Source organism: Telmatherina bonti (assembly GCF_933228915.1).
Source record: "Telmatherina bonti genome assembly, chromosome: 20".
NCBI lineage: Eukaryota > Metazoa > Chordata > Actinopteri > Atheriniformes > Telmatherinidae > Telmatherina > Telmatherina bonti.
This window is the reverse complement of record NC_136618.1, coordinates 17,304,828-17,327,648: the sequence shown is the minus strand read 5'-3', so window position 1 is coordinate 17,327,648 and position 22,821 is coordinate 17,304,828. Positions and strand designations below refer to the sequence as shown.

The window sequence follows — 22,821 nt, the reverse complement described above, 5'->3', positions numbered from 1 at the left end:
GACATAATTTTATCTAAACTAAAGTGATATATTGCTGTCTAGTAAAATGTTTTGGTAAAAAAAAAAAAAATTATAGTACCAGTCAAAAGTTTGGACACACTTTTTTTTTTTTTTTTTTTTTTTTTTAAATTTATTTTTTTTAAATTGTATTTAATGGGAAAGTGGGAAAGTGTGTCAAAAATGTTTGACTGGTAGTGTATATTGACTAGGAATGGGAAATCAAATTGAAAAAATTAAATATAGGGAACTTTTGCGTCACATTTTTAAAATCTTCCCCCCCCAAATAAATGCTAATAATCCATTATAAAGTTTTTGTCACTTTTATTGTCTTTATTGATCTTTTACTTGTCTTCTTGGGCATTAAAGCAGCAGTATAACTGTCTGGCTACTGTGTTATGAAAAACGACTAGCAGGAAAAGTTTTATATATTTATTTTGTTTTTAGTCTACAAAAATCAGCAATATTGAAGAATCATAAGAATCGCAATTTAAATCAAATCGGCACCCAAAAAAACGGAATCGACTCAAATTGGGACGAAAGCATTTCGTCACAGCCCTAATATTAACTACAGTGTATAACTACATAGGCCACTTTTAGCATTTGCACATAATTTCCCAACAGCAACCACTTTTGTCCTAACACAACTCCACAAACATCACACACAAAGCTAAGTCACAGTCTGGGGAGCTACAGCCAAACAGTAAACACACCAGGTCTGTACAGCAGTTCAAATTGGTCCACCTATGAAGAAATTCAGAAGAATGGTAATAAATGAAGACCATAAATCAAAAAAAAATCTGCAAATAAAATTTAAAATGGGATTAAAATATAGTAGGGAAATGTGAACTCAGATCATGAAAACCATGCGCAGCTTGCAGTTTGGCACACAGGTGATTAGAGGTCAGAGTTCACACAGAGGAGCAGTTCAAACCCAGAAACTACCTCTGCAGAGCAGTTCTGTCTCTACGGTAGCTCCGTCTTGCCTTCAGCCCTGTGGATGGTTCCACAGGGGGTGCAAAAATAGTTACATTTCAATTTCATCTAAAGGCTACACAAACTATTAATAAAGTAGTAGAAAGTATTTTTTACTGCAGCATAAAAAATGTGAACATATATAAAGCAAATGGTTAGGAATAATTTGATGTAAAGAAAAAAGAAACAATTCCAACAAAAGGACAAAAAGACCATTAATAATTATTCTACTGAAAATGAATGAATTTTGATGAGACCCCCTGATGCTTTGGAGATGTTATATACCTGCGGCCGCTGGAATCCCGAAGCACCGCTGCTCCAGGGTCGACGGCCCGTGCCTCTAACTCCTGCACCTCCTCCAGCAGAGATTTCCTCACAGTGCGACGTGTACTGCAGAATAGCAATAAGCTCATCAGACCCATGACGGAAAGTCTGAGTGCTTCAATTTGCAGACACATGCGATTCATAAAATGAAGTGCGCGTAACCGTTGACATAGACTCAATATGGGTTATGTAAACAATTCAGCTAAGTTAAACAGTCTCTGTATGGATTTCCAATGTATTTATGTTAAATGTGTTCTACTTACGCTGTCCAAGCAAAATCTTTGAGTAAACACGCAGTAGGCACCAGGATGAGGCCTAGCCAGAAGTGCCAACACTGCATCACCCTGCCAGCCTGCAATGACAACACACAGACTCCATTTGTTTTTGCTTGTGGATTAATTCAGGTAAAATATTATATTTTTCTTCCCAGCAAACACACACAAATGAACTAAAACTATGGTGGCAGCAAAGAGAAGTGAGTGTTAAAGGGCAGTGAAAGTCTTACAGTGCATCGGGAGTGGAAGTTAGTCAAAACTGAACACTTCAGATCTTAGCCGAAATATTTTACAGCTTTCTCACAGCCTTTCTACACCACAAGCTGCCTTAAAACACAGCATCCCCATCACTGAAATGGGGCTTCTCTGCAGCTGAATGGTAAAAACGCCAGTGAGTAACCACAGCTCGCCCCCTTTCCTACCTGTCTCTGCAGTCCAGCTGCAAGCCAGCTCATTGACCTATGACCCCATTCTCGGTCTGTCTCCTGAGATTAATCATGCGTCTAACCACTGTCTCAGTTTGTCAGCCTGTCTCTCCCTGCTTCTTACTCCCACACATCCCTCTCCAGTGATTCCCTTCAATCTCACTCTTTCACAACTTTCTTTCATCCTTAATGACTGTTGCCTCTGCTGCTTGTCCTCACCTGCTTCTGATAATCCCAAAGTTTTCTCCTACTTCCCCAACATTTCTCATTTGGATAACTGCAAGGGCTTTGTGGTCTTTAACCAGCCTAACCCTTTGTGTCTGGGTAAAAATACTGCAGTTAACAGCACCACAGAGTCTACCAATTTATTAGCCATATCACGTGTTTCCTGTGTCCTGTCTTTTAAACAGAGATAAAGAGATAATTTGACTCAGAGAAGAGAAGGTAACAAGGAAAACAAGTCAAGCAATCTTTGCAATATATCTGTGTCTGTGACAAAACACCCACACACAGGCACACGATTCACTTTTGCTGCAAATGGAAATATGGCATGTCACATGCTGAAGATAGAGGATGCGAAGGATAAAGGATTTTATGTATTCTGGTAACCCAACAGAATAAGCCTATTAAGCCTACATCACTTTATAATTTCAGCAGTTATTCTGAGCAGAACTATACAGCTATTTTTTTATCCTGTGTTCGCCCCTGGATAGATGGAAATATAGATAGCAGGACCAGGGAAATAAGAGAGGTAATGGGGTAGTTAGGGGGGATGATGGAGGGGAATGGGGGTTGCTTGTTGAGTGTCTCGGACCATTCCCCAGTTAGACTGAGCAGCTGCAGAGATATTTGACCGCATTCCTGATTTCTGACACAAATTGAATTAATGGGCTGAGGAGAGTTGAGATGGCCTGATTCCTTTGCCTACCAACCCAGAGGGGCACCTCGTTTCATCCTTGTTTTCATCCTCAAACTCTTAAAATAAGTATTTGAGTCATTGAGTCCAACAAACAAACAAACACTCTCTTTAACCATCATCACCATCGCCACCAGCAGCCCACCGTCTTGAGTCAACACCTCCTCAGAGGGCAGTAAAAGATCGGGGTTCGGGTGACATGCAGCAGGTGCGGGAAGCCTGCTGAGAGGGGCTGCAGGGGTATGAACCTCCCCCTGGGGCTCCAGCAGTGCCGACGCAGAACACCCAAGAGGTGGGTCCCATAGACATGGTGAATTAGCAACAAAGAAGGAGGGAGGGGTAGTTGATGTCGTAGAAAAAGAGATGTATAGGGAAGGGCTCTGTCAGTCCCAATCACCCCCTGTTAATGAAATGAATGACACATGTTTGCAGAGAGCAACTTGCCTGGCCCAGCATGTCAGGGGCAATGGGGATAGTGGGCCAGATGGCAGAGTAGACAGCAAAGAAGACCATCCAGAGCACCATGCTTCCCCACACCGCCAGGTGGGAAAACTAAAACATGGGAAAAGAGAAAAAAGAAAGAACAAAAGGGAGTTATAAAAAGGAAGATGCAGACAGACAACATGAGGTCAAATAGTTTACATACAGCTCATCCGAATATAGACTACCTTTCCCTCCCATCTTCCCAAGTCTTGGTCCAACTCTGTGATCTGCTGTAAGGTGACACTGTGTGAATTCCACTGGGACCTTGCTTCATTACTGCCAGACTGTTGTGTGGACAGCTGAGCGGACAAAGGTGTCAGCGCCTATCTTTCTATGCTGCCAATCTTTTTCACTCCAACAGTGGGTATAAACCAAATAATGCCACTGTCATGGCGTGGGCTGCTGTTTTCTTAAACTCTTCATCCACTTCTGCTGATGTTTTTTTCAGGACTGAAAGTTTAAACCACACACTTGGTCAGATGCTTAGCTTTGTTCACTAATTCTTCTGCCTTTTTTTCCAGCTTATTTGCACCAAAATTACACATACACATAATTTATTAAGGCCTTTTTTTCTCTTTAGAACAATTTCTTTTATTATTTTCATTTAAATACAATTTTACCAACTCTGAATGGTGTAAAAATGTCATAAACAATTTATTTAAGTCAATCTGACTTCTTCAATTTTCTCATTTTGTGTAATTGTCTTTTAGGACAATTACTCACATAACAAGCTTAAAACAAAGGAGTGCAGCTCCTCTAAATAATTTCACTACAACCAAATGGGGGATGTAAAACATTCCTCATGACTTGAATAAAGCATTCTTTAAAAAGAATAAGGACATCTGGGCTCAAAGTTAGCTGTAAATTCAATCTGTTTTGCTCTTATGCTTCTGTATTTAATATAAATCTAACAGATGGTATTCTAGCAGTTTTTGGGTCTGTTTTTCTCCTTTGCAGTTATCTATCTCAGCAGCTATAATATCCATTTGTTCCTCCTAATATCTTTCAAAGCACACTTAAAGGCTCTCACAGCTGCTTCACAGTAAATTTTTTCGATTAATTTGAACGGTGAAGGAAGTGTTAATCTATCGACATTTGGATGTTTATGTGTATGGATTTATTTCAAATCTTGCAGTGTAGAAATGGAAAAAACATCCAACCACATATGATGTGATTAGAAGAAGGTGCAGGCGAATGCAGTTCAAGAAACTTTAAACATCCGCCACAGGATGAAACTATACTACATCTAAATCAGGGCTTTTCCCTATTATGAAGTACTAAGGCAGTGAATGTCCCCCACCCTTTCCCCCTTGAAAACTGCTCCTTCAAGTTAGTTTATTTCTCAACAGTTGCATAAAATTCAGCACATGTGGTTTGGTTTATTAAAAGTTTGTTAATGTTCCTACCCTGGTCCAAGCGGTGGTCTCCATTCCAGCTTTCAGGCATACAGTAACTACCACATACTGCGCACATGCACACACAGACGTACAAAAAGAGGAGTGGGAACATAAAAAGAAAAAAGATCAGAACAACAGAGAAGCAGATTAGTTTACTGGCGACAGTGGAGATAATAAACATTAATGTTATTTAGTAAATGTCTGCTAAAACATCCAGGACGCCCACAACCCCTCGTCTACATGTACATACAACACAAAAATAAAAACCACAGACATTCTTTTGAGACTGTAGGGGGTAAAATGATAGCTGGAGTGTGAGATAGAGGAGTAAGCAGAGAAGAGATGGATGAGCACGGAGAGAAGACACACTGGCTAGACGAGAACAGATTGACTGGAGACTCAAAAAGGGTCTGAGAAAGAAGCAGAGTGCTCAGAGCTGGTGTGTACATAAACACACAGGAGATTAATAAAAAAAAAAATCTGCACAGTGAAAATACAAGTAAGATGCTTACTGTATAGACCATATTTCCTGCAAACAGATAGTCATTGCCCTGACCGTTGCTGAAGGGAGAGTCTGTGGAGAACAGACACACATTAGCTTCATAACAAAGAGTCAAGTCAAATGAATGAATGGCAACGCTGTCGTTTGTTTAAGTCACTTACCATGCTCCAACATTTTGAGTGGAAACCAAAAGAGAATAATTGAATGAATCAGTGCATTGATACAGTGTCCCCAAAACACCTGCAAAACAGTGAGGATAGCATAAAACAAATTAATAGCATAAAACAAAAAAAATAGCAGTGCACATATATGCACCCATGCACATGAAAATGTACATAAACAGCAATTCTTCATAGCAGCACACAACTTCCTCTGTGTTGGTGCCATCAAAGTGCCCGTTTGTACTGTAAACACACATATTAGCACACACTCACACACATACAGTAGTCAAAAATGAAAGACTTCCTTATTCTGGGACTATGAATCTTATTAAGAGTTGTCATGGAAACACCCCAGTTTCCATGCCACTCTTGTTTACTCACTGCAGTCCCAAACAAACAGGCAGCATCACTCATCAGATCCCAAACAGCTATGAGTTGAATGAGGAGAAAAAAGATTTCTTTAGGACACACATGTTTGTGTGTATGTGCATACCTTGGTGTTGAAGCCCTCAGCATTCTGGGTTATACGGTAGAGCTGTGGGAAACGAAGCATGTTTTGCTGGCTGCACGGCCGGTCAAAAATTCCAAGAGTAAAAGGAGGCAGTGCGGTAAATATCTGTAGGATACAAAACACACACATGATGACATCAAAAATATAAAAATCTTGCAAAAATTTAATCACTTTGTTAAGCTGCAATCTAGCTGTTCTTATCAGCCGACTAGCAAAAAAAAAAAAAAAGAAAAAAGAACTTAGTGTTTCAAAAACGGGGAACCTGAATGCATCAGCAGCCAGACGTAAAGTACACACTGCAATTATCAGAGTACATAAATACACTCTCAGAGAGACAAACATAGAAATATTTCAGGCACGTAAAGAAAAAGTGATAATAAGACAAAGTTGATAAGATTAATTAAGAGATAGAGAGCAGAATTTACCAGCTAAGTGAAAGTGGGAGCGGGCCTGAGACTGAGGGAGAGATATAAAAAAAAAAAAACTGAACAGTGTGAGAGAGTTTCAGAAGGACTGGGTTGATACTACTCACCACATTGTACAGGCCTATACACCAGCGTTCAAAAAGGATTTGGCCGGAGAATCCATTCACAAAGGCAAACCAGAGCTGGGGTACAAAGAGAGGGATGAGAGGAACAATAGCAGAGGGTAAAATTGCCGTAGGGAGGCACTGATAGTCAAAGGTACAGGAAGAGGTGGACAAATGTGTACCCCTCTTTACATAATTATATGGACACATGAGGAAATCAACTTCGCAGAACACAACATTGAGCTTAAAGATGCAGAATATAAAAAAACATCCTTATACCTTCATACAGCTTGATGAAGCATCAGGCACAAAGCTGTGAATGTATTCTTAATGTATATTTTAGCCCACACAGAAACCACTTTGTCTTTGCAGAAGTTAATCTACTGAAGCACAGTATCTAATGTGAGTCTGGCCCAAAGTACACCTTCATTAATACGTTAATACAGACACACAAATACACACACACACACACACACACACACACACACACACACACACACACACACACACACACACACACACACACACACACACACACACAAGAAGTAGACACAAGCTGATCTGAGTACAGATAGAGAAAATGTTTGGGGCCGCTGATGGGAGTTGTGGCATTCCTGGGGCATACAGTGGAGCGTACAGCCTAGGGGTGAGGTCAGATACAAACAATCTCTTTCTCTCGAACTCACCCATCCCCCTTGTTCTGTCTCCACTAAGTGGACAGAGACAGTCTGACCTTTGGCCTAGAGGGCTCTGCTGGAAGCCAATTATGTGAGATAATCATGGAAACACACACATATATTTACACACAGGGACAGAGTGGTGCTGTGAGTGGAACAGTAGGCTAGAGGCTGCAGCTCCCACGAGGACCAGCACCTGCTGGCATTCTTAACTTTAGACAGCAGAGTAAGGTGGTGGATGGGTGGGTGGGTAGGTGGGAGTGAAAACAGCTGACAAATGCCCCTCATAGCAGGCAGGCTTGAGCTGCAGTGTGCCCCCTCATCACACACACACACACACACACACACACACACACACATGCAAACAGCATTCTTATTTCCATCAGTTCTTAGGGCAATGCGCTGATTTGCATTAATTTCCTGTTAATATGCTCAAACTACAACCAAGTCTTACCTGACATTATTTTTCCCTGAACCGTACACCAAGTATACACCCTAAATGCACTGATTTACATTTTGGGAATTTTTTGTCCCCAAAAGGCAGAAAGATAAGTACACACAACATGTGTAATTCAAGTACATGCACACACAGCAGCTGACCTCAAGGGCCAAGGTCTCGTCACTGCTGATCTAAGGACACTTTTATGTGCAAGTGTATGCATGTGTGTGTGCAAAAGAGACAGAAAGCAGACACCAGAAGGGCACCTCGTCCATCACTGTCAGCCGTGTCGACAAACAGCTGCAAAATGTCTCTGTTAATGTAACTGTGTGGGTGTGTGAAAGTGTGTGTAAGGCAGACGGGGTGTGGTAGTAAAGCTCTTACCTCTATTATGTAGAGGACTACATTCTTATAGAAGCAGTAGAGGATGCACTTTGTGACACGGTTGTAGCTCCATGCCCCATGGACCAACAGAAGCTTCTCCAGGTAGGAGAACTGTACAACAAAGAAGAAAAAAAAACCCAAAAACCCAGAATTAAAATACAAATAAAGGCTAAAAGTGAAAATCAGAGGCAGATGGCAAAGAGAGGCTACATGAGGAAAGTTACAGAGAAGAGGAATCTGATGCACGAGAAGGTTCGCTGACAAAGAAAACTTCAGAAAGATGTTTAAGAGAACAAAGATAAAGACAACAGTGAAAGTGACAGAGCATGTTTGTGTGAGATAAATACAATAAACATAACTTCATGAAGAACCAAAGTAATTCTTATGACGTTTAAAAGACCTGAGTCGATAAATGACTGATTTAATATTTTAAAGAAATATTTTAAATTTTACACTGACAACAACTTTACTATCTATCTAATAAGCTGTATACAATGACAAAAGGTTTGGGCACCCCTTGTGGAAATTTGTCACAGTGAAAAGCAAAGTGTGTAAAAAATTGATTTTGCAAAGGCTAGCCTGCATAAATATGTGTTTTTTTTTCTAACACTTAAATAAAGGTTTAGGTTTGTGAATATATCCTCTATTCGTCCTGCACAAAGCTTTTTGATAACATTTACTTCGGGGGACACTGAGGGACGTGGCAAAACCTTCAGCTATTACCTCTTAACGTAGTCCATCTGGTTTTTAGGACCATTCTGGCATAGAAGCCGTTTATGTCCTATTCTTTAGCTTTTTGAATAATAGTGGCTTCGGATGTAATAAAAGCTTAAAGCCCCCCATTTAACAATTACGCTTTTTCTGCCATTTCTTTTTACTCAGATGCCATTGAACTTTGCAGCAAAGGAAAGCTCAATACTAAAATTTCACAAGTCTGCAGGATCATTTTCTAAATTCCATGAGCGTTTTCATTTCTTATTTGAATTCAGGATGTAAAATTTTCTTTATCTGACTATTTTAAAGACTTGAACAGCCACACTTTTTCTGTGCATAAATGAGATCGCCCAACAAACTTGTATTTCCAATCTACATCTATGTTAAAACAAAGGGTTTAGAAAGTACAGTTTCTTTCAATTTAATTTTGGTACATATACAGATATAATAATGAAATCCTCTGATCCTTATCAAGTTTTAGAACCACCTTTAGCAGAAATTACGTGAGGTCATTTTCTGTTTGAAAGTACGAGACACTTAATATTGGTGTGGAAGAATGTTAGTCAACTCATATTCATAATGTTGCTTCATTTCATTTAGATTTGTTGGCATTTGTTTATAAGGAGTCTTTAAGTCTCTCTATAACCTTTCAGTCTGACTGAGGTCTTGACATAAACTGGGTCATTTATTACCCTGACACTTTTCCAAGTTTTTGCTGTGCTTGGGATCATTGTCCTGTTGCATTACCCCATGTTTAGCCAACATTTAGTTGACAAATGACCATTTAACAATAGAAAATGTTGGTGTACAGAGGCGCTCACATTAGGCTTCATGACTAAAAGGTGCCCAGGTCCTGTGGATGCAAAACAAGCCCAAATCATCACTCGGCTCCTACTGCAAACTGACAACCGTTCAGTGGTATGTTTGCAGACAGGCTGTGTTTGGTCTTAAAAAAAAAAGATGGTGCTGTGACTTATGACCACAACGTCTCCACTGGCCTTGATTACCCAAAAATGTTATTTCAAGTCTTTATTCGTCTTTACAAATCTTATCTCTGCAAGAGGCTGTCTCCTGGCAACCTTTCCAAACAAGCAAAGCTTATATAGTCTCTAAATGTACTTTCATGAAATTTGACATTTAACCTGCTAACTGAGGGCAGTCTGAGATGTAGTTCTTGGATTTTTGTGGTTTCTTTGAGTGTCTGTTCTTGGGGTGAACTTGCTGGGACATTCACTTCAGGGAAGATTGCCAACAATCTTGAGTGTTTTCCACGTCTAAACAATCTTTCTCATTTTAGAATGATGGACTTGACATCATCGAGTCCACCTTATAACCCTTGCAAGATTGATGGGAAGTAAAAGTTGCTTATCTATGATCTCTGCTAATGTCTTTCTACCTTAGCACTGCATTAATACAAAAATAAACGCTTTAGGCCAGCAAATTGTCAAAACGACCCCAGATCTTATAGTAGTATTCAAACTTGCTCATGGACAATTAATCAAGTGTAATGTATTAGCAGCATTTAACTGCTGCGAGCCCTCTTCATTCCTGTGGAAGTAGTAAAAAGTGTATTTAGTTATGTGTACTTTGTGTGCTCTCACCTGTGCAATGGAGTAGTCGGAAGAATTAGTGGCCTGCATACCCTCGTTGCCGCTGATTCCCACTCCAACATGAGCCGTCTGAATCATCCCCACATCATTTGCACCATCACCAATTGCTAGCGTGATAGCTTTTACGTGTTTCTTCACCATATCCACAATCTCTGACTTTTGTAGTGGCGACACTCTGCAACAAACAGATGGAGATAGTCGGTTGATACTAAATGTATGCAGCTGCCTGTACTGGAACCAAATTAGAGGCAAGGAAAAGGTAGGATGACTAAAAAAATGTCTTTAGGAAATAAAGTGAGTTATAAACACATCAGCCATTAGAACAAACAAAGCCTAGGAAACTAACAGCCACAGTTGAAAGAGGCTGATGAAAGGCTGGAAAAAACGCGACTCCAGCACTCCGTTTATTGGTTTAAAGGCAGGTATTAAAGAACAATGATTCACTGTTCTGCTAATAAGATTTTGTAGAAGCTTGCCTTTGATGTGTTTATATTGCATGTATGCATGTTGACATGGATTTATACATGACTGCATGAATCTGTGTGTATTCCAGAGGGTGTAAGTGTTGAGGGAGCTTTCAGAGGTACTCCACCCTCTTGACCTGCATCACTGATCCTCTGTCTATAAACCGGTTCTGTCACTGACAATGAACGACAGAGGGAGGTTCGATTACAGACGTTTCCCTCAAGGGCATCGAAGAGAGATGGTGAAGTGTCATGATGCATCTGCTAAAGCAGTGGATATATTTTTCTTTTTGTTTTTTCTTTTTTAAACTTTAAGCATATGGTGTGCTTTTAGATAAATGACAGAAGTCCAAATTTGACATTCCAATGAATATACTGGTGTTCTATTTGGATTTAGTAAGGAAATGTAAAAAAAATTCCTGGTTTTTCCCTTCACCTGTCATGGGAATAAAAATGATGGAAGCCTGATATTGGTGTGCCAGAAACATCACACACACAAGTATGTCACACTTTTATTCAGATGGCATTAAAGCTGACTAAAACGTAAATAAATGGTTTCATTTGACTCATATAATGTAAATACTCTTGAGAGTTGAACAGTTGTACAGAAACCGTTAGTTTTTGACAAAACTGAATTTTTTTTTTTTTATAGTCCAGCTCAGGAAAATAATAGGCTAGAACATTCGTAAGTGCCCTTACTAAACCCATAAATTTACCAAATTATAAGAGGAAAAGTTTTTTAAATCTAAATCACTTAAGTTTTCCATGCCTCTAATTTTTGGTATTTCTCAAGCTACAATTTTTATTTTCCAACCAGGAAAAAAAAAAAAAAAATCTAAATGTTGCCATGGGAACCTCTTTTAGATCTGACATATGTTCCATTTAGTTTAATCAGTGGTATAATACTTCTGTATACGAATATACTACTTAATTATTGGTTATCTTAAGTGGATGTTTTGTGTTTGTGTGAATAAAAAAGCCACAGTTGAACCGCACACAATGTTTACATTCTCAAAAGTTGCATCCTGGACTAAACATCTGTCTTCCTCTCAGTTTTCAAAACAGGTTTTGTATGAACAGGCGTTTCCACAGCATGTCAGTCACATGTATACAATCAAAGCTTCAGTGAATCTTGTCATTACTAACAGCAAACCATACTGTGGAAAGAAATATGTCTCCAAAGGAAGAGACGTGAGAGAAAACTGATACTGGGATTAAAGATGACTAACAAAGCTTGTTATGCTTCCCACAGTGCAGCACTTGCAAGTGAAGCTTATACACAGCACAAATTAAATGTGGAGGATGAGGATTTCCAGAAGGCTAAAACTGATTTCTTCAGTGCCAAATACTTTAACATTAATGATTATCAAAGTAGTCATCGGTTGTGTTACCAGATACTTACTTACAGTCAGATATTAAATATTTAGACTGCATTTCCCAGATTATAGTAATTACCTGAGCCTTAGTGATGTATGAGGTGATAATGATTCAAGCATCAACACAGTACTTAAAGTGCTGCCAATACTTTAAACATTTCCTAGAAAGAGGAGGAGCCACACTTGGAGTGACTGTTTGTCAGTACAGGTCTGGCTGTTGGAGTTCTGCATGAGCAGCAAATCTCTAGCATGTCCGTCAGTGCTGATAATGACATTACTAAATTTAATTTTGAGCAGCTGCGTGAGCCATCACATGCAAATGGAACACAAAATGATGATTTTATGACTAAATGAAATTATGAGCATATGCAAGACCCTTCTAGGATACAGATACACAAACACACGCTGTACTGGAGCTCATGATTCATAAAGATCCATCCTCTATAAACACGTAAGAACAGGAGGATTGTTTTCTGGTTGAGCTTGAAATGGTTGGGTTCAAAAGTTCCAAATTCACACACAATTACAGACACACAGATTTAATATCCCTACATCACCAACACATGATATCAGTAGGATACAACTAAGAGCTTTGGCCCCTACATTCATTTTATAAAGGGTAGGATCAACCTATAATGTTTGCCTTTTGACCATTCCTGCATCTGGAGTGTGTGTGTCTTCACTAACATCTCTCTGCTTCTGACCGCAAATCTCTCCTCATCTCTGCCTCTACCTTCCTTGTAAACACTGCTAACAGTGTCTCAGATTGTGTAAAGTGGAGCTGGAAAGATGACAGGCTCCCAGTGCTCTTCACGGTGGAACTGAGCAGAAAATAAGCAGCCGCTAAGTCCTCCTATAAACAAACGCACAGTGAAGTCAGGAATCCATGCATACAAGTGCACTTGTCTCTACCGCCCCGTGAGATACACACAAAAACACACACCCACATTAAAACATCACAGACGTAGAGGAGGTGAGAAATACTGTTGTCTAAGAAATGATTCTACACTTTAAAGTTTAGTTTGTGTATTCACATTCACGCATGCATTGCACTCGATGTACATCACCTGGACCATAGGTTCCAAGTATAGATGATTGGATCCTCCAAGAGGTCATATTAAAACCTCATGGGTTCATAGAATGATTACAAGGAAAGGCAACAGTACAACATTCAATTAAATTTATCTTATTTAAAATGTACTTCATTAGAACCTACAGCCATTATTAAGAAGTTTAAGAAGCTGTTGAAAAGCTTTTTGTAATTAGTGTTTTGTGCTAAGAAGTTAAACATCACAGTTTTCTCTCATTTTTTAGAGAAAGAAAGAACAGAATGCTGGAACAGCTACTTCTGTGACTAAATGTTTGGTTGTGTTCTTTATCAAAAAGATGTAAAACCGAACAAACCAGAAAATCTTTCGATGCACCTAAAATAAAACTGATACTGGTGATTTTAATCTATAGGGAATGATGCCTGAACATGATTCAGGGAGGAAGAAACAAAAGAAAAGAGAAATGGGCAAAGAAAGAAAATCGAGGAGAGGAAGCTGGAGGCTGTTTGCAAGGCCTGTGAGACCTGAGTCTCACTGTTTGAATACGGCTACACACATAACCACTCACACACAGACACGTGTACATATCAAAAGAGAGTGGAAACTCTTTTGTTAAACATCACAGCTGGTTCTGACTGGGACATTACCAAAAAAGGCAACATACAGTAAACACTCAATGAATGGCACTGCACTCTGTATCAATGTGAATGTGAAATGTTAATGACCATTTGCATGTTTGTGTTAGCATCCATTCCTGGGGTACGAGCAGTAAGTAAGCCAGGACTTTCCATTCTGTGTATTTTTTAACTACTATGTTCCAGCTGTAAAACAACAAAGGCTTTTATTTACCTGCTAACTATGGGCAGATGCACGGGTATGGAGGTGAGCACGCTAGACTCCTACATACTGGTACTTTCTAACATTATCGTACAGACAACGGGTGAGAACATGTGCGTGTCTGAGAGAGCTAAATAGGTTTTTGTCTGAACTGTTAATGAAAAAGTAATGAGATACAGTAATGAGATACTGTAAATGGGGAAAAAAAGAAAGATTTTGTTCTTGTCGTTTCATAGATGGCCCCTGGATGTAATTTCTTATTACACAGAAAAAAGATGTTGGGAGATTAAAAACCCAAGGTAACCACATTCTCATGACATGTTTGCTTTTATAGACTTCTTTTATGTGAGAAGACCATTTGTGGGCACACAACTGTTATGTCTGTGTAAAGTAAAAAAAAAAATTAAAAAAAAAAAGTAACAGAAAATGTATGCAGATCTGCCCTTTATTTTTAGAAATGTGTTTTAAAGCAGTTGAGTAAATGTAACCCCAAGCTGGATAGGGATGCAAAATATAAAAACAAAGTTTTTACAAGGTTGGCCAAAATATGCAATTAATCTATTTTTGGGAGGATGTAATCTGTGTGGACAAACTCTAATTTTCCATGTATAAACAGTAGCTTTCCCACATCAAAACGATCTTGTATACTTGTAAAAAAAAAAAAAAAAAAAAAAAGAAAAGAAAAAAGAAATTCTTTCATTCTTATCTTGAAATTGCAGTTTTTGTCCAGACTTCTTCAGGCTGAGTTGATAGTTTTGTACACAAAGCAAACTTTTCCTATGTTGTTATTTCCATTGAAGTTTCCATTTTTATCCTTATTTCATGGGATTCCAAATATGGCAACACTTTTCTATCCTACATTTCAGCAGGGTGGAGTTTTCAGTCACGTCCCAGACAAACTAAAGATTCATCTTCTGCTAATTTGTGCAGATAACTTACAACAAGCCCAAAGTTTTGCAATTTATGTGCATGATCCGCGATTCATCCCTACCTGCAGCAGATTACGGCTTTGCAGGACAATGCCAAATCAAGGAAGGCCTGGCGAAGCTCAAAGGACAGGGCGTATTTCAGTGTCTGGCCATCAATGATCAGTGCAAGCTCATTTTCTTTCCTCAGAGAGTCGCCCAGAGATGAACAGTGAGACGTAAGCGTGGCACGTGTAGCCTGTAAGAAAACACACAAAAAAAATTATGTTTTCTTTTTAAGCATTACCAGCAAACTTTAACCAACACTGCTCTTCTCACACAACTGTACAGTTCCTTTAAGTCAGCAATCTACTCATAGCTTCTCTGAGGATCTATCAGGAAATCTCATCACTAAACTACCGACAATCTCTAAATCCGACATAGAAAACAAAACTTCCTGTTCTGCGTGAGGCCGTGGATGTTCCAAGTAACTATATTTTATATGCTTTTCTGTTTTGTTATGTGGATATTGCTGCCTCACAAAGGTAGTGAAAATGCAAATCACGTACATCAAAACACACAAATCAGTTTGCTGAAAGGTCAAAGCCACTGGCAGTAAATACAACACATATGTTCATGGCTACTGCTTTCATCTGAGGAAACAATTTGCTTCTGTGTACACAATTAAGGATGCCAATATAAAGTTCACAGTTGTTGTAGACATTATCATGGCACGCTAGTGCAGTGAGATCCTGAAGGCATGTTTAATCAGGCTGCGAAGTCTTCAAACTTTACTTGGTATAACTGCAGTGCATGACAGCTGGAGAAATACGCAAGTAGGAGAGAATGACAAGCGTTCAACTAAAGAAAGATGGAAAGACAAGAAAGATGAATGTGTTGAATGAATGTTGTGGATGGTTGAAATGCATCATTCACATTTAAAAGCAAAGGAAATGTGTGTGTGCGCACTCTTGTTTCAATACCAGTCGGCCTGCAGGGCAGTAGTTTGAGGCCGTTTTGATGGAGCTCTTGATAATAGAGGAACAGGGATTAATAGAGAAAATAAACATCCAACAGAGATGTAATGAATTCCATGTGGAGACGCAGACACGGCAGACCAAATGCACACCAACAACCACACACCTGAATTCTTTATTTGCACTCACGAAATTCTGATTTACATTGGGCCTCATGAAAATCCTTTAAATGCTAAACAGGATTAGCTAATTATATAAAAAGAAATCATTTTCCAGAAGATGAAATTAGGTTAAAGTCAATCAGAAAAATGACTCAAAATACAAAACAAATAGGAAAAGAATGTTGCATTCATTCAGTGTTTTCTTCTATAACTTTATTTGTGCTCGGTTTTGTTTGTGTGTGTGTGTTGAGCACAGCTTATTCCCATAATAAACAAAGAATGACAGAAACTGAAATTCTCTCTAAAAGTAAATGGTTTTGGAGACAAGAAAATGGGTAATACAACTAAACACTTAACAAGCAAGACCCAAACTCAAGACACAGAAATGCACAAACAGAAAATCTGGTGCCTCTAAGAGTCTGTCCCAGTGGGTTATGGCGGGCGTCTGACCCAAGAAAATCCAGTGACCCACAGAGAAGTGACCTCTCAGTCCACATATCAGCATGTGCAAGACACAACACTGCAAGTACACACACTCACATGTACATGTATGCAACTGTCGTGTGAACAATGTAGATACTCTTCTTGCCAAACGTACCATTCACACACAAGTAGGCCTCCTCTTCCAAAAAATTCCTAGTCTTGTTTTGTCAGCCTGAGGCTGTGTGTTTTTCTTTGTACGCCGGAATTCCTGTTTGCATTCATCTTTTTCCCCAAACAGGGGAGAGGAAAACAAAAACATAATGAAAGGATTAAAGGAGATTACAGGTTGTCAGAGTTCTTAAACTCAAAAGGGGCTATGGGTGTGCATATATGCCTGTGTGACTACATCTTGGCATGTACAATTATCTTGGCCTGTAAACAGTGAACACACAGAGGGTTGTTGGGGCATGTGTACTAAATGCATCTTTTCCGTGCTTTTCCTTGCTTAATAAAAATGTGGACAAAAATGTTGGTTTGCTAAATACAATCTAAACCTGCAAAAGCCTAAATACATGCAAGTTTTTTTATTTATCAAAGAAAATATTGTATCTCAATGGCCTGTGTAAATCTTCATATGCAAAAAGCTGGGCCTTACTACATCACGGTGACTTGTCGCAGCAGGTTGAGACAAAGCTTGAGCGGCAGTTTGACCAACTTTGGATAATAACCAGAATAAGCCTGCAGAGAACTGCAGGAGATTTAAAAAGGTAGCTAAAGTACAACACTAGTTAGCACCTGCAGTCAAAAGTCATTCAGTTGCTTAAAGAGCAGCAAATTCAGATCAAACTATATCTAATCTGTTAGAACTAATAGAAAAAGGACAACAAACAAAAAAAGCCTGAAACAAGCATTATTAAGTTGTTTCCTCTGCTTCTCAAGCTAAATTACCAACTATTTTTTGGGGGAAAAAAAGCTTAATTCTTTGATTGCACCCATTTCAAAATGACAGATCTGATTAGGAGACATTTTAGGCTCCAAACCAAATGTTTATTTTTCATGTGCATCTGGCCTTGAAGAAAGCAGTCACTCTCAAACACATATAAATGTGCACACTGCATGGAATGTTATCAGGTTCATATTTGGATCAGAAAATGGGGGGATTTGAGATATCACAGGTCCTTTTATCTCATTTTTTTTCTAAAATAAAATACAAAAGTGCAAGAAAACAAAATTACACACACACACACATCTATCTCTATTTATCATTCTACTAAATATATTACTGTATTATAGTGACTACAGTAAAGGCCAAATGTTGATCCTTTCCAGCCCCCCTATAAAGTCCAAACTCCATTGTATGAAATATACAAAAAAACCAAAACATTCAGTAAGATAAATAGGAGAACGCACAAAGAAATGTAGAAAGATGTGAGCTGGGGACTATGTTTCAGAAAAAGGAGAAAACTAAAAGACCCAAAGAAAGAGAGAAAGAGAGGAACTCCTGAGAGAAAAGAAGGCGGAAACAGACATGCTCATTTTTACAGTGCAGATTCTGTCACCAGTGAGATTTAATATACCATTTAATTATCAGACAGCGCATCTGTGCAAACACCCACATCCTCTACAGCCTGAGCCAGATGTACACACACAGACACACATATGGACTTTAACCAATGCATGGACTCCAAAATGTGTGTGTTTGCATTTGTGCAGGAAGATGATTAATGCGCAGTAGAAAGGCCCTGTTTGTTTAAGAGTTGTACTGCGGGCAGCATGACGAGGGCCAGGGGATTGTGGGAAAGTTTAATGAAATGTTCATGCAGAGCTATCATGCCGATCGGGCGACCATGTGCCACTTCATTTTGAATAAACAGTGTGTGAGATTTGGCAAAGTTCGATTCAAGCACAAAACGAAGAGGATAAAAAGATTTTACATCTGTAAACTGGTGAACTTTCACATCAACCACAAGAAAAAAAAAGATGAGGCCAAGATTTGTGTTGGGCTGTGTGTGGTATGTGCTCTGGAGGTGACAGATGGCACTTGTCACGGTTTCAGTGGTCGCAAACCATTTGCCCAGGAGGCACTGCTCACAGGGTTTGTTTGATGAGGAGGAGCACCAAAAGGAGATCACATTACCACTCATTCATCGCCCTTGAATGGATCAGCTAAATCTCAACTGTGCCTTTCTCTCTCTTTCCAGATTGTCTATCTCACACATGAAGTACAATAAACTCTTCTCCCACTTTATTCACAAACACACTCTTGTGTTTCCACAAAGATAAACAGACACATTTTGTTCCCTGTGCCTGTTCCGTCTAACTCTGCTTAATGCACATTTTTTTCTGTCACACAGCACACAGGCTGTGTGGTCGCTTCCTGAGCATAGAGAGCCTGCTGACAGATGTGATGGTACTAGTGTGAAGGAGACACAGGATGGAGACGGAGACTGATCCAGGAGGCGGCGATTACATCTGTTGCATAAATGTCCAACATAAGATGCTCTACACACAAATAACAAAAGAAAAAGGGAGTAATGTGGAACAAGCTAGAGACCATCATACCAGAGGAGACACCCATCGACACAATGATGTTCCAATGGTCATTACCCAAGAAATCAGTGTTGAAACATTGTCACACTCAACTTCTAAGTCAGCCTCCCTTTTTTAATTTGAACACTTGTTAATCAGTATAAATGTATCTTGTACAGGTATGTGCTGTTGACAAATCCTGTCTACAGAGAGCCAGGCAAATACTGTACACACCTGTCAAAGCACCTACAACAAAAGGTGTTTCCAGGACCAAACTATGCTTTGATCTCCGCCACATACACATACATGCATGCACAAATTGAAAACTAGCTACTTCATAGTGGCTGATGCAAATGGGAGCAAGAGGTCAACCTTGAGGAATGAATTTGATAAGCTTCTGTTTTTACTCATGTGCAAGTTGGACTTTCAAACAGGACCATGTGCATAAAGACATGAAGCCGGTGTGAGTTATTTTAAGAGTGCGATAATAAATGTTGAAGTGAAGATTGCATGGCTTTCATCTACATCGGTCACAACCACAGCTCTCTAAAGCTGTCCCGATAGGCAAGCATGACTAACACTATGGGTACCTATTTTTTGTCTTAAGCATGGCTAAATTCATCCTGTCTCTAGTTTGCTATGTTGCAGCTACAGTCTATTAAAAGTGTAAGAAAAAAATCCAATAATGATTGTTTAATGAGGTTTTATTCATGTTAACCAGCTGTTCATTCCAGCTTTTCTGCCTGTGTGCAACTTCAACCCAAAACTGTCCACAAACATATCAGACAAAGAGCTGCTAAGCATATTCCAAAACCTATCCGCACTGAATGCATCAGCTTTCACACTGTTGTGCTGATTGTACAGGCAACTGTTAGTCTAAAGTACCCTTATTGCCTTCAAGTTAAATATTCACTTCAACCAACTCAATTTACTCTGCACTTACCGGTAAGTGGTTTCACACGCTGTCTGCGTTTGACCAGTAGTTAAGAAAGTCTGGAAACCTCCAGGCTCCATTTTGATAGGTGTGAAAGTAGAAAAGTTCAAGCACTCTATTCCCTAATGTATAGCATAATACAAGAATCCAAAACAGTATGAGCAAAGGTGTGCAGTTAAATTTATAATCATGTCGATGCTAAAATCCATTTACACAGGTCTCTAATTAGATCCCTTGTTAACCATTGAGAGGAATCACGCTGATCATGCTGTAGACTAATATAATTATTCTACAAGTTGGTAGTCCAAAATTGCCCACCAACTGTGCAAGGCTTTCTATGAAGCTGGAAAATTATGAATCTGGCTATATACTCTCCATTTAAGTTTAACACACACTTTGGGCTTACAAACACACTCGCAGAAACTCATAAACAAATACAGACAGACACATGCAGTGCAGTTTCTCAAAATTTACTAGGCATCATCTCTGAGACCTCATATGTAAACAAAGTCAGAAAAATTGAGCACACTGATTTCCTAGTAGATGTTGTGCAAGATTTAAAGACACATGACATCAATCAAGTCACTTAGAAAAGAAATCAACACATCATTAGCCTCATAGCAAAATTTATAAGTCATATTTTGACTAAATTATGATGTGTGTTCCTATACTCTATAGCCTATAGCTATCTAATTCTAATCTAATATTGTTATTTGACTGTCTATCATTGGCTATAAAACCTAACAATCTGACTAAAGTAATTATGCTAGGAGGCTAACGGGCTGAAGATTGAATGGAAGGAACACAGAAGAAGGATAAAGAAAAAATTGAATGTAGAAACAAGGAAGTTGTTGCTCTAAATAGTAGCTTGATCATGAACAAACTCAATACATATGATCTGTACATAGTACTGCCATTTAACTAGAAACAAGTTAGACAAGGATGGTCAAAACACTGCATGAGAATCTTATACAGGAGATGGAAAGAAGACCGATAAAGGTGATAGCTTAGCACTTGTCTCTTTTCATCCATTTCTCCAAGGGGGGACATCAGAGACTTTAATTACCTGCACCTGTGAACACACAAAGAACCCCATCCACCAATCTGGCCACAGACCACACCCTAGCTTTTACGATAACCTGCTTAAGACCCCACAACATAACTTCCTCCCTCAGGTACACACACAGAAAGCCCGTCCTGTACAAAGTGTACACAAATGTGATCGACGGAGGTCGGCCGCGGGAAGAGGAAGGTTTACTTACATCTAGAGAATCCTCATTGACAATGATGAGGGACATGCCATGTGTCACTAGACGACAGGAGTAACCTGAGAAACAAGGGTAGAGAATAGGGTATAGGAAAGAGATTAAATTTACGCAAACACAAAACACAAGTTTAAAAAAAAAAAAAAAAAATGTGCAAATGCATGGTTGAAGGTAAAAAATCCTGCTACAAATTTCTGACACTTATTTCCTTAATTCTCCTGTGGCCAAGCTCATTATAAAGTATCATTCTTACATTATGGGGTCAATCCAGCCAAATTGCCATTTGTTTTTTTATGTTATTTCAGCTGCTGAAAAACATTATATTGGCTTTTCAGAATATAACATCCGCTGTATAACAGTGTGACTTATGAAGGAGCACCTACACAGTACCATCTCTGGGGATGTCCCAGCTTTTAAATCCAAAGCGACAAGTGTCTGTTTAGATTTTGTTTTCAAGTCCTGGTTTACCTGGACATCTGCCATCAACTTCCTTCACGACTGCCAAGAAACTATAACACACTCTTGTTGCTGCATTCCTCTGCACCACAATTACATTGACCACTGGCACATTTCAATTATAGAACTGGGAAATGTCAGGTATTTCACAGCTTACATAATGGTAGCTTTTCTTCAAGCAATTATTTGACTAACCACACTATACACACTGTTTCTCACACATTAATCTAGATTTTCTCTGTAGTGTTAGCTATACCCATCTCTCACCTATGTTGATGGCAGTTTCTTGTTTGTCTCCAGTAAGGACCCAAATTTTGATGTCGGCCCTCATCAGAGTAGCAATGGTTTCTGGCACGCCTGCCTGGAGACGGTCCTCTATGGCCGTGGCACCAAGCAGCATCAAGTTCTGTTGGTGGAACAGGGAAACACAACAGAGATAGAGTCGTAAATAATTTGATGAAAAGTGAAACATAAGGGAATAAAAAAAAGAGGTAATGATGTTAAAATAAAATCACATTTAGCCTCAAAATTCAGCCAAACTGTACATATGAGGGTTCTTGCGAGAATGTCATGCACATCTAATTTAGAGATGACTGCAATGCCAGCGGGTTCAGCTCAGCTGGAAAAGCAGCTCATTTTGGACCACAGTACCAAGTCTTTTTCTACATGCCAAGTAGTAACCCATTACTGACCGCCCTCCCCTCACTTTAATTTGTTTAGCATTTAAATGCATGTGTGCCCTCATTAGACACACTTGGACAAGCACACAAACAGACACACAAGCTAACACAACAGTGTTGTTGACTCCAGTTTTATTGGGCTTTTGGCAGACCAGTACAGGTAATTATCCTTGTGGTCTCCCAGTCGGAGCTCACCTCCTCCTCCTGCTTCCTCTTTTTTCCCCCCTCCCTCTCTCCTCAAGTACTTTTCTCACCTCAACTCCCTCTTAAATCTTTGGTTTGCTCACCTATCAGTTAAGCTCTTCAGTGAATATGCCAGTGTTGACTGTATGCCAAGTCAAAGCTTTCTTTTCCTGACCTACACACTTGGCATCCACAGTAATTTTTCCTGAAGAAAAAAAAATCCTGATGATAGAACTAAAAACCTTAAAACCCCTGAAAAGGCC

At 39.2% G+C, this 22,821-nt stretch overlaps 1 protein-coding gene across 3 annotated transcripts in view; it reads right to left on the bottom strand.

Annotated features, from left to right (window-relative positions):
- Positions 1-22,821, bottom strand: part of atp8a2 (ATPase phospholipid transporting 8A2) — a 48,486-nt gene that overhangs the window by 4,127 nt on the left and 21,538 nt on the right. For 2 of the 3 annotated variants that reach the window (XM_079259385.1, XM_079259387.1), the window contains 13 exons: positions 21,963-22,101; positions 21,237-21,301; positions 15,037-15,209; positions 10,311-10,494; positions 7,996-8,106; positions 6,499-6,573; positions 5,949-6,071; positions 5,456-5,534; positions 5,305-5,366; positions 4,802-4,858; positions 3,357-3,464; positions 1,560-1,648; positions 1,258-1,362 (listed from right to left, as the gene is read on the bottom strand). In XM_079259385.1, the coding sequence (XP_079115511.1) occupies positions 1,258-1,362; positions 1,560-1,648; positions 3,357-3,464; positions 4,802-4,858; positions 5,305-5,366; positions 5,456-5,534; positions 5,949-6,071; positions 6,499-6,573; positions 7,996-8,106; positions 10,311-10,494; positions 15,037-15,209; positions 21,237-21,301; positions 21,963-22,101 (1,370 nt within the window). The remainder of the gene's footprint in view (positions 1-1,257; positions 1,363-1,559; positions 1,649-3,356; positions 3,465-4,801; positions 4,859-5,304; positions 5,367-5,455; positions 5,535-5,948; positions 6,072-6,498; positions 6,574-7,995; positions 8,107-10,310; positions 10,495-15,036; positions 15,210-21,236; positions 21,302-21,962; positions 22,102-22,821) is intronic. The other variant, XM_079259386.1, reaches the window with a different exon arrangement.